At 35.2% G+C, this 13,411-nt stretch overlaps 1 protein-coding gene across 1 annotated transcript in view; it reads right to left on the bottom strand.

The window, feature by feature from the left end:
• Eif3h (eukaryotic translation initiation factor 3 subunit H) overlaps window positions 1-12,798 on the bottom strand; it is a 90,429-nt gene extending 77,631 nt beyond the window's left edge. The window contains exon 1 of the mRNA XM_026393876.2: window positions 12,639-12,798. Within this exon, the coding sequence (XP_026249661.1) occupies window positions 12,639-12,770 (132 nt within the window). The 5' untranslated portion in view covers window positions 12,771-12,798. The remainder of the gene's footprint in view (window positions 1-12,638) is intronic.
• Window positions 12,799-13,411: the final 613 nt, after the last annotated feature.

Here is a 13,411-nt window from a genome sequence, read left to right as displayed (position 1 = left end):
TCAACACCTGTTAACTCTGAATTCAAATCTCTTATTGCTGTGGTTGCTCTTCAATTCCACTGCAGATGTTAATGAACATATATCTCCAAATTATCACATAATCTGTAACTGTACATACCACCAATGTAAAAAAGATAACTCTTAGTAGCAGTCAGTTTTCAACAAGCCAAGAGAACTGTTCAGAAGAAGCATATAATGTGCCAATTCTAAACAACACAGCAATTCAACTTTGTATGAAATTATTTATATTAAACCTCCATTAGGAAAAGCAGCAGGTTTGCTATTGTCTCTGTAATAGACATAAAAAAGATCGGTTGAAAAACCAACTAAAATAATTAGACTTGAGTTAAAACTGTCAAAGCTATACTGTTATTTTTAATCTGCTTTTATAAAACTGAATTCATTGTGAATGTTGAGGGGTACAACCTCTGTGGCATAGCTATAGCAAACAAAGCACTGAACTACTTGTTCATCTTTTTAGATAGTTCGCAGATTTTTTTAAAAGGCTCAAATTAAGATGCTAAAACTAAAATTAAGTAAATCTAGTGGTATTTAGTGACCATACTACTACTTTAGTCAGTTTTGTGTGTTTTGTTTTGCTTTATTTTTGGCAGTAGTACAGGGGACTGAACACAGAAGCATTCTAACATTGCCCTTTTCTTTTTTTATTTAGTAACAGGATCTGGCCAAGTTTACCAAGACTCACCATGAATTCAGGATCCTCCTGCCTTAACATCCCAAACTGTTGAGATTGCAGGCAAGTACCACACCTGGCTCATGAAACTACTTATTTTTAATATGGTTCTATAAATATTATTACACTAGTTACAGGAAGAAGCTATTACTAAAACAGTGTATAAAAATCATTTATAATAATGCTTCCAAGCTATCAGTAAATAAGCTATTTTCCCCCAGTCCATCACAGACCAATACTTCAGTTAATTTTGTTTTAAATCATTTATTAGAAAAGTAAAAATTTTTAAAGAAACAGTGTGCAACGGTCACACTAGGCTATTACAGCAGTATGAAACTGCTATGAAAGCTTCTAATGACTCAATTTCAATCCTATGCTTATCTTGCAGACCAGCATTCACAAACCATAACCCACACACTGAAAACCACAAAACTTGCAACATTAGTAAGTAAATAATTTTTTCTTATCTTAATTTATGTCACAAATATGAAGTTTCTCAAATACACCATTATCAATAGACGGGAACATCAAATTGTTTTTACTACCAAGCTCATGTTTTTCTCTCTGACCTTTATTTGGGGGGAGGGTGTGGGAGGGTAACTGATTACTGAACCCAGGGATGCTCTATACTGAGCTATACCCACAGCCCTTTCGTATTTTTTTTAGACAGTCTCATTAAGTTGCGCCCAGGCTGGCCCAGAACTTGAGATCCTCCTGCCACAGCCTCCTGAAGAACTGAGATTAATATTTCTGCATTTCTATGAGATGACAGGCATACTCCTCTCCACAGGGTAAGACCATTACTTCCTTAGCTCTAATACTATTTTTTAAATAATTTTTAAATTGGTGATGGACTTTCACTTTATTTATTAATTTATTTTTATGTGGTACTGAGAATCGAAACCAGTGCCTCACACATACTAGGCAAGTGCTCTACCACTAAACCACAACCCTAGTCCAGCTCTAATACTATTTTAAATTTTTAATTTATAAGGAGTAAAAACAATTTTATTTCTGCAGTAGAGCATCCCTTTGAATTATCAGCTAAGACAAAGAGTAAAATATTCATCCAGGGAGTAGCCCAGCTGAAAGCCTAGCATTCAAGTCTCTAAGCACTATCCTCCCTTTGTTGTCTAGTACACAGTAATTCTAGAAATTCTTATTTATTTGTGAAAATAATGTTTGAGTACAAGAAAAATCTTTAGCTAAAAGCTTAAAAATAAAATCTTCTGACTATCTATACAACTGTGCCCTCTGGTCCATAAATACAGTAAAAACTAGTAGCAAAGTTAAGAAACTGGATACCAGAATACAAAATAAAGCCTGAGTGACAGCTCTGTGGCTTAAGAATACCTTATCTATCCTAGCCTCACCTCCTTCCTATAGAATAAAGCAGACAATATCTATCTCTTAGCACTATTGCACAGATTAAAACCTAATAAACCCAAAGTACCTTGCATACAATGCCTAAGAAGTCTTCAGTAAATATTAACTACCACCATAATAACTGCTATTATTACAACAAACAGTGCACCTATTCTCATTCACTATCCATTCATTTGCCCATCCAATAAATATTTTAAAAGTGACTAAAATATGCCAAGTACATTCAGGATACTGATATGTGGGGTACTAACTGGAACGTTTACTATCCATTCCTCAGAGATTTTCAGCCTACTAAAATGTAAATTATAACATTAAAAATCAATCACCTTGGGCTGGGGTTGTGGCTCTATGGTAGAGTGCTCACCTGGCAAGTGGTTCAATCCTCGGCACCAAATCAAAATTTAAAAATATTTTTTTTTTAAAAATTTTAAAAAGCAATCACCTATTCTGGAATAGTGGTGCACCCCTGTAATCCCAGCAACTTGGAAGGCTGAAGCAGGAACATTGCGAGTTTAAAGCCAGCCTCAGCAAAAGCCAGGCACTAAGCAACTCAGTGAGACCCTGTCTCTAAATACAAAATAGAACTGGAGATGTGGCTCAGTGGTGTAGTGCCCGAGTTCAAACCCTGGTACAATGCCCCCCCCCCCCGCTCCCCGAAAAAAGGAAAAAAAAAGTCAATCACCTAACACAAAATTATCCTAGAGTTATCTCTCATAACAATCTTATAAAGACTAATGCCAGAAAGTGTCAGAACAAGATTTTTTAAATCTGCATTAAAAAAAAAGTCAAGAATAGAATTAAACTGGGATGGGCTATATATAGCTCAGTGGCAGAGCACTTGCCTAGCATGTGATGAGGCAGTGGTTTGATCCTTAGCACCACATAAAAATAAACAAAATAATTAAATTAAAAAATGATAAAGAATACAACTAAACTGATTTACTCAAAATATTCTATATGGATGTGTATATAATTTCCCTTTAAAAGATCATTATCTCAAAAGAAAGGGCAAGGTCCATTCCAAGATCCTGTTTTTATTTCTTTTTGAAATAAAAATCAAAGCCCAAACTGCACCAGTTGCTGGCTAGTTGAAGAAGGGGTCAGACAGGATACACAATTCATAGTTGGTTTTACTCCAGTTTTATAGCTTCTGAGAGGTAAGGCCCATAGCATGAATTTCTCACATCAATCATCGTCAGAGAATAGCTATTACTATAGAAAAATTTTATTCTCAAAGAAAATGAAATACCACAAAATCTCCCCTTAACATATTCTGTAAAGCCAATATCTAGACTTTCATTTAATTCTGGCTTCTTTTTTTTTTTTTTTTTTGACTGATCTGTGAACTTGGCAGTTTTCTTATTTGGTTAAGCCTAGATCATTTTTTCTAATACTGAACAAAGAAGGTAGTTTTTGCCAAAATGTAAATTCAAAAAGCAGAAAACTGCATTAGTCTTAAATTAACACATTTTATGGCTCAAGTGGGATAGGGGTTCCATTTCATAACTGGCTGAGTCAAATAATAAATTGGATTTAAATCACTGCTGCTAAGTTTTGATGTGAAAGAAATTTAAGTAACTTTAATAGGAGAAAAAAAAAGATATTTAGCCCATGACACACATGGGACTAGGTACAATGCTCCAGTATGCTTAATCAATATCACTTCTATATTATTTCATTTGGAAAGAACACATTTCATTATTATTTTCTTGAACCTAATGATCACTGATGCTCCACATTTTTAAAGTTAATCAACTAATAATTGTTGGGAAAAGAGGGAGAAGGGAAACACAGTTTCAAGAAATTCAAAAGTGGGCTGGGGATGTGGCTCAAGTGGTAGCACGCTCGCCTGGCATGCGTGCAGCCCGGGTTCAATCCTCAGCACCACATACAAACAAAGATGTTGTGCCTGCCAAAAACTAAAAAATAAATATTAAAAAAAATCTCTCTCTCTCTCTCTCTCTCTCTCTCTCTCTCTCTTAAAAAAAAGAAATTCAAAAGAACACTACTTGTCTCATAAAAATTCAACTTAGGAAAAGTATGATGCAATTAAATGTACAAATACACAATCACAATTTAAAGTTAACTGCTAAAGATGTTTAAGTTTCCATGTTTATTATCTACACACACACACACACACACACACACACACACACAAGAAAACCAACCTACAAATTTTCCTCTCCAAAAAAAAAAAATCGTAACTGCTATAAATTATGTATTTCCTAACACATTTGATTTTATTATATCCAGGAGCACTGACAACTGCTTAAATAGAAAACCTTTAGGTGATTTGGAGGCCTTTTAAGCAGGCAGAATTTGCTAAAATAGATGGGGGGGGGGGCTAAAAAAGAATAACTATGGGCTGTTGTAGTGTACACCTGTAATTTCCAAGCTGCTCGGGAAGCTGAAGTAGGAAATCCCAAGTTTGAGGCCAGCCTTGGCAATTTAGCAAGATCCTGTCTAAATACAAAAAAAAAAAAAAATTTAAAAGGGTGAGAGTATAGCTCAGTGATAAAGGGTCCCGAATTCAATCCCCAGTTCCACAATAAATAAATAAATAAATAAATAAATTCATACTTAACATACATAAACAAACTGTGACTGAGAAGAGGTAGCTGGAAAACAGGGATGACAGTAAGAGTTTCTTTTTACTATCTTGTCTTTTGTATTTTGATTTGTGTAGTATGTGCCCATATTGCCCAGTGTATTGTCTTTATAATTAAAGACAGACTTAATAGATTAAAAGGGCTTCTACTTTCCAGTATTAAAACTGTTTATAGCCAGGCATGGTGGTGCATGCCTGTAATCCCTGCCAGCCTCAGCAACTTAGTGAAGCCCTAAGGAACTCAGCAACATCCTAGCTCTAAATAAAATATTTAAAAAGGGCTGGGATGTGTCTCAGTGGTTAAGCGCCTCTGGGTTCAAAAACAAAAACAAAGGATACTATATAGTAAGTCCATAAGGTCTATTCATCTTTCTGGTCAAAAAATCCTTCAGAATGTATACTTAAGATTATACATTTCTGTATAAAATATAAAATGGCGGGGGTCCTCCAAAAGGAAAATATGATATTTTCCTTGAGTTTAACTGTTTGAAAGGCTACCAGTAAACTAGACTTAAAAATAATGGCTACAGGGGCTGAGGCTGGTGCTCAGCAGTAGCACTCTTGCCTGGCATGTGTGAGGCACTGGATTCAATTCTCAGCACCATATGTAAATAAATAAAGGTCTATCAACAACTAAAACAATATTTTTTAAAAAAAATAGTGCCTATAATTCCTAAATTGATGGCTGAAAACACCTAGAATATCAGGCAATAACACTTGGTTTTATTTTGTGTAGAATGCTGATTTTCCAAAGAGTTTTTGAGATTTAGGGCTACAGCTATTCCTATTAGATAATTTATTCAGTAGTATTGTGTGTGATGGTTAAGTACAAAATCAAGCCTATGAGGCCAGTTACATAAGGCTTTTGCAATAGTTAAGGAGAGCTAGAAATGAATAGCACAGACAATACAATGATAAATTTAAGAACAAAAAAAAGTGATCTTAGGAGAATCTAAGTAAAATCTCAAGGAACAATCAAAGATGAAGCCAGAAGCTTGAGACTTTTCCAGATAGGGGTAACACTAAGAAAAAGGAAATATTTACTGAATTAAATCACTACAATAAGCATACAAACATGCACACTTTTAAAACGAAGACTTTCTAGTCTATGTATTTGTTAAGCACAGGAAAAACACCAGAAAGATAAACCACCAAATCATAATGGTGCTACCCAATTTCATGTTAAAAGCTTTAAAACTTTCTTCCTTATGGATTTTTGTGGTTTCCCTAAGTTTTCTTACAATATAGATGTACATTTTTCTTTCTAAAAATTTATTTAGCATATATGTATTATGTCAAAGGCAAACATTTGCATTTACATCAAATGAAACTAGTTGTGGACAGGGATAGAATTATACAAAGTATAGGGTAGAAAATTTTTATATAATCATCAGGATACCTGTATACCTGTGCCATTTAGGGACTAGTTTATTTTTTATTTTGGGATAAAACAAGATGTTTTAAAGTTTATCAAAATTAAAGGTGATGAAAAAAAAAACAGGTGATGTTCAGTCTCAAGAGTAAAAAAATAATTCATTATTTTCACTAAGTTAATACTAAGTTACCACTACTTTTCTGAATCACATTTTTTTTCTTGTATGCTTGGGCTTGATACCAATATTAACAAAAATACAGCACACTACTCCAATATATTCAGGTATCCATTTCGGCCTTTTCAGTTTTGATTAAACAGTACGGTTTACCATCAAATAGATGGACGTATATGTTACACTGTACTCTGGTACTCAATCTGCACAGGGTATAACACTTTATAGAATGATCTTCTAAAAGTAATTTACAGGAAAAAAACTAAAGCTACCTTCCCTTGAAACTGTATCTCATACCTTTCCAAATAAAATAATACGCAAGTATGATAGATTAAATATTTTACCAAAACAAAATTATGAGTTAATTTTGAATTGAAAGCAAATGCACCCAAATTTTCATGTAAATGCTAAAATCAGAAGCTTTCATCCAAGAAAGCTTGGCAGACACAATAAAAAGTGAGAAATATGACCAGATTTAAGAAACCTAAATTTAGGAAATATATGTTCTGACCAAACAAGGAACACTGGATTATTTGTGTTCAACTTAGCTTCCATTTCTCTCATTTTGACATTAATCAAGTCGCATAAATCTGTTATCAGAGTCTCCTCATTTATAGAATGGGAATAATGCTTCTTTACATCAGAGCTCTTATGACATCAATGCTATGTAATCTATAGTCTTGATTTATGATGGTTCTACTTATAAATCTTTGATTGTACAATGGTGTAAAAAAAGTGATAGCAGTTTGGTTTCAAACTTCTAATTTTTATCTTTTCATAAGTTAGAGATATGTGGTGAGACACTTTCTCATGATGCTGGGCAGCAGCAGTGAGCCCTACTGCCAGTCAGCCAGCCAGCCAGCTAGCCATGAGAGCATAAACAGGCTACAGTATGCTATGTTGCTAATCCAAATGTTCGGTAGAATGGGTGTTACTAAATGAAATTTTGGTTTAACATATTTTCAACTTATAATGGGTTTACCAGGAGATAATACCCTTGTAAGTCAAGAAGCACTTTATAAAGTACCTGTTACATAAAAATAAACATCAAGTCCTTAAAATGTATCAAACAGGTGAAATAATAGAAGAAAAATGAATCAAGGATAACAAGATGTGATCTGAATTCAAGCTCTAGGATAGGCTGCATTATGTCTTTGAAAAGCACTCAGCTTCTGTAAGAGGATGAATCATATGTATAATCCAAATAATACTAGTCCTATCAGTTAATGGAGGTATACCAAGATACAATAATATATGTCAAATGCCTTTTTCTTTTATAAAATAGTTATTATTTACAAGTAATAACATCTTCCTTGTCTGAGCAAATAATAAAACTAAGCAGTCAAGACGTCAGGCTGTGTACTTAATTTAATCCTCATTCAAGAGTGTACTTACTCTAAGGTTAGAAATAATCCTAACAAGAATGATTAACTGGTTTTTCATCTATAGTAAATAAAAAGCTAGAAGTCAAGGGCATAAGAGATAAATTTAACAAACAAAAAGCACCCAACCTAAACTCAATGACATAGGACATTCATTATATAAATACAAAGACTAGGACTACTCTCTGGAATTTTTTCTTCTTTTTAAATTTTTATTGCATTATAGTTTCACATAATATTGAGGTTCATTTTGACATATTTATAAATGCATATGATATAGTTTTCTCCATGTTAATTACCAAGATGACCTTCTTCCTTCTCTTCCTCCCTCCCCCTGATCACCACCTCTACTCTACTGGTCTTCCTTCTATTTCATTATTTTTTAATCAATGCATTACAATTATCTATAAAACTGGAATTCACTGTAATACATCATACCTGCTCCTAGTATAATTTGGTCAACTTTATTACCCAGTTTCTCTCCTTCCCCCCGGCCCCTCCTGCCTCCCCTTTGGTCCACCCTATTTTTGAGAAATACTGTCCAACATGGGTCGATAATTTACATTCTTTTTTTTTTTTTAAAGAGAGAGTGAGAGAGGAGAGAGAGAGAGAGAGAGAGAGAGAGAGAGAATTTTTTTTTTAATATTTATTTTTTAGTTCTCGGTGGACACAACATCTTTTTTGGTATGTGGTGCTGAGGATCGAACCCAGGTCGCACGCATGCCAGGCGAGCGCGCTACCACTTGAGCCACATCCCCAGCCCGATAATTTACATTCTTAATGATTATACTAAGTCACAAATAAGTAAGATTATGTTCAATATTCTCCACCTATAATGGTAGAAAATTACATAATATACATCAGAAGTATTTATAATTAAAATGGTTAAAATGTAAAAGCTTTGGTGTTTGAAAGACTTTCAAGTTATCTGACTGAAAAATTCATATGTGAAATAACCTATTTATTCTCCACTAAAGACAGATTAAAAATACTGTTAAACATTCTTATGCAGGGTCTTATAAATACTGGGTGCTCAATTAACATGAGTGATTTTCTTGAAGATGAAAGTCCAACGAATAAAAAGATGAAATATGAACAAAGCTCATAAAACTAAATAGTTTCTGAATATTCTCAATTGTGTGCTCCTTTCTCACCAATATTCTATTAACCTTATTATCCTACAAAGGACTTACTCAGTTTGCTCTCATGATTCATTTTCAATAAAACTACCACAACAGAATTATATTAATTCATTCAGTGTTTGGATGCCTCCTATATGTCAGGCACTGTTCTAGACACTTGGAAATACTGCAGTGAACACACCTGAAACAGATTCTGCTCTCAAGAAGCTGATATTCTACTATGAGGAAACAAAAAAGCAACAAGTAAATGAGAGGTTCAGAAAATAACAAGGGCTCAAATGAGAGGACATGAGTTGACAACTAAATACAAAGACTAGGACTACCCTCTGGAATTTTGTACATGTAATATACAAAATATATATATGTAACTCAGGCTTTCCCATTAATTAATAATATACTTGACCTTATTTACAAAACCACAGGAAGAGAAACTAACAATAAGCTAACAATATACTAAAATGGTAAGATAACTTCTTACAAATATAGGAAAATAAAGCTTAAAAGGTGAGAATTTTTTTTTATTCATGACAGACTTTTTTACTTGCAAAATAAAAAGTGTTAACAAACAATAAAATCTGTTACTGGGTACCACATGATAAATGAGAGAATGAACAATCGCAACAAAAGAACTAACAATCTCTTTGTGCTTGACAGCAGGACTATTCAATCTGTTTTCCAGAAATATTCCATCATCAAACCTATCATTTTAAAAGGTAACAATTTTTAATGGCAATGGGTTTTTAGCACTGGAAAGATGGAGGATACAAATGTCTTACACCTCAACCTACAAAAGAGTTATTATCATTCAACTGAAAAAGTAACTGACATGTCTGATCACATACAAAGATGAGTACATGCTGCTATCAATTATAATTAAGTTCAATGAAAGGAAGTCAATATGGACCAGACCAAGTGTTTCTCAAACAATACTCCACATATAATCTGATTCAGGTCGAGAGAGGAGGTTGAGAATTTATGATATTTTTTGTCTGCATTTCTAACAACCTCTCAGGTCAGGCCAATGCTGTTCTGCATCTTACTGGTGCATGGACCACACTTAGGAGTAGAGAGGAGCTAATGAACTCAAAAAGGGTAAGATTCAAATTGTTTTGAGAAAGTAAGTGGGTTTTACATGGAAAGTTCAACAGGAAGGAGCTTAATCTTGTCTACAAAGAGAGCACTTAACTAAAATAAAAATCCACTCTTCTATTCCACAACACTATACCAAACACAAGACCCTTTCAGGAGACAATAAGAGACACAACAAGTCTACTGGAATGAAAAACTGTGAGTGATACTATTCTAATTTATTATAGTAGAAAGGACAGAAGTCTAGCCACCAAAGGTAAAAGAGGTGTAGAACACTGGGTCTCCTCATATACTACTGGGGACAAATGTGAAGTGGTACAACTGCTTAGGAAAATAATATGACACTACCAAGTAAAGTAAAGCTAACAAGAAACATCCTAAAACTTAACAATCATGATATGAAATAGACATATCTCAAGAATCAAAACATGAGAAAGAGAAACTATACAACTCAATTCATACTTTATTCATTTATTTATATTAATAGTCAAAACTTAATTTGTTTAGAAATAATCTGGTGAAGTTGTAAAGAAATCAAAGAAAGCTCACAATGGTGATTCACATAAAGTGAAGAGAAAGGAGAGGAAGAGATGAAAAGGGGAAGAAAAGGGATTCAAAGATATTCTCAATGTTATATTTTCCAAGTTGAAAATTAGTTAGCAATGTTTACTTGTAAATATTCAAATTACATAATATAAACACTATTTTGCCTATCTGATATTTTTATGTCATTGACAGCTCTTTTGCTAATGTTATCATTGATCTTTTTTTAAATTAATTAATTCAGGGAACTGGTGATGGCAGATTCTACTAACAATGAAATGAAAAGAATAAAATATTACAAATACAGATGGCTCTTTGACTTCAATAAAAGTGCTTAGCACTTAGAATAATGTTCTAAAATATTTGCTGAATAAATTACCTCCATAAATAGATTCATGCCACATACTTGTTGCCTTTTTCAACTCAGGAAACTAAATAATTCAAAGGATTATTTTGAAGCATAAGCAAATTTATTAAGAAATAAGTTCCTTGGGCTGGAGATGTGGCTCAGCGGTAGCGCGTGCGGCCCGGGTTCGATCCCCAGCACCACATACCAACAAAGATGTTGTGTCCGCCGAGAACTGAAAAATAAATATTAAAAAAAATTCTCTCTCTCTCTCTCTCTCTCTCTCTCTCTCTCTCTCTCTCTCTCCCTCCCTCCCCTCTCTCACTCTCTCTTAAAAAAAAAAAAAAAAGAAAGAAATAAGTTCCTAAGAAATGACTTAGAAACATTTCCCTAGTGAATAAGTGGTATTTACTTTTGCAGGTATAATTCAAGTCCATCCAATAATTTGCAGTCTCTAAAGATATGTCATTTAGGGGCTGGGGTTGTAGCTCAGTGGCAGAGCACTTGCCTAGCATGTGAAGGTGCTGGGTTCGATTCTCAGCACCACATATAAATAAATGAATAAAATAAAGGTTCATCAACATCTAAAAAAAATTTTTTTAAATGTCATTTATTCCAGAACATACATCTCTCCTCCAATAAGCAGTGAAAGCCCAAGATATCAGTAAGTAGAAAATATATTATTCAAAATAGTATGGATGAAGAAACATTCCAAAATAATCCTTTTGCCTGCATCTTTCAAACTCTGCCCTCCAAAGACACTGAACTCAATAATAACCACAACTAACTAGATTAAGTGATTAGTGAAGATCACTGTTTTTCACTTAATCTAAACAAGAACCCTGTCATAGATAGTTCTCATCCCCACTTGACAAATGAAGAAAGTGAGACTTAGGAAAGTTAACCTTGCCAAGGTCCCACAGCTAGTGGATGACAGAAATGAGAAGACTGAATGAACTCTCAAAACCAGGTCACCTTTTTTAAACCAGTTTACTTATGTCAGTTCAAAATTTCAGCTGTATGCTGGATCGAAATTATCAGTAATTTCCTCAAACATAGCCCCTGAAATTACATCTTGCACATGAATTTAAAAACCCTTCCTTATTATAAATGTCTAAGGTCTTCACTAACAGAAAATAACAAACCTTTAAAAACATGAAAGTTACCTAATACAGAGGGATCCAAGAGAGGAAGTTTCTTTTTAAGAAAATCAGGAAGAATGTTTTTAAAGCTAAAAAGTCCTACAAATGCACCTTTGTTGTAACAATGGAAATAAAATTTCATGATTCTAGCTCTGTCCAATCCCTTAACCAAGATTTCCATAAATATCCTAGTTCATAAATCCTAACGACTAAAATACATTTTAGGCTATTCTCTGAGGCATTTTATATGGTTCATAATTAACACCACAAAAGATTCATTATGATTATTCGGTTTCAGGTAAGTGCTGAACTACACTAGAGTGACTACAAGGTAAATCTCTTGAGAAGCTACAGGTGTCAGAAGCCCAGGCAAGGAAACAATGTTGTTTCCCTCACTCTCCCCTTTTCAAAGCCCTAAACTAGGGTTTTAAATCCTTCTCCACACCTTCCGTCAACTGCTGGCACCCAGAAGCCTTTTTTTTCCAAATCTTCTCTCCCAAACATCTCAAAACAAGACCAAGTATGTGTCACACACATACACCCTCACACTTCTTATCTGTCCCCAACTGCCCCATCAGAAGCCAGAGATGGCTGTACTGTCTCCCAAACAAAAAGTGGAAAGGAAAGAGCAGGGAACTGGGGGAAAATCTGGGACCGGCCTCACGAAACCCAAAGGGAAGCCAGCGAGGACAGGGCGAGCGGAATCAGGCTGGGAACTGCGCTCCGCACGTGGGCCTGTGGTGACAGAAGTCCACTCACCAAGCCATCTATCTGTACTTGCTTCACGGCCGAATCTCCAGGGCCGCCTTTGCCTTTGCCCTTCCCTACCACGCCGGTGGTGGAGCTGGAAGAGGTGGCGGTAGAGCCGGCGCCTTCCTTACGGGACGCCATCTTCCCAGCCAGACAGGAAGAAAGAGAAACGTGAGTTGCCGGAAACGGAAGTACAGACCTTTCGTGACGTTTTTGCAATTTGAGGTTGAGGGGCGGAACCATTGAGAGGCCAGGATGGAGCCACGCCTTCCCTCTCTTTGGCGTCCAGACCTCCGTTCGCGGAGGACTCTTGTGCGCATGCGCACTGCCCATCTTCCTCTCCTCTTTTTCTCAATGAAGAAAGTAGGGCGTTCTGTGTTTGGTTTTGTTTGGCTTGTTTTGGTTTTGCTGTACTGCCGATTGAATCCAGAGCCTCGAACTTGCAGGGCAAGCATTCTACCGCTCAACTACTTCCCCAGCTCTTATTATTTTTCTTTTTATTTTGAGACTGGGTCTCCCCAAATTGTCAAGGTTGGACTTGACCTTGTGATCCTTCAGCCTCAGCCTCTGGAGTTGCTGGAATTACAGGCTTGTGCCACCTTGCCCTGCTACACCTTTTTAAATGTTGAGTAGGTCTTAATTAGGCAGAAGGCCATAATAAAATTATTGTTTGCATTTCTGTAGCATCTCTTATGTAAAAATGATTACAATCTGTTATTTATGCTGGGAATGTGGCTCAGTGGTAAAGCAGTTGCTTAGCATGCTCCAGGCCCTGGGTTCAA

This window comes from Urocitellus parryii, chromosome 7, assembly GCF_045843805.1.
Source record: "Urocitellus parryii isolate mUroPar1 chromosome 7, mUroPar1.hap1, whole genome shotgun sequence".
NCBI lineage: Eukaryota > Metazoa > Chordata > Mammalia > Rodentia > Sciuridae > Urocitellus > Urocitellus parryii.
Note: the sequence above shows the minus strand (reverse complement) of the source record. Positions and strands in the feature narration are given on the sequence as shown.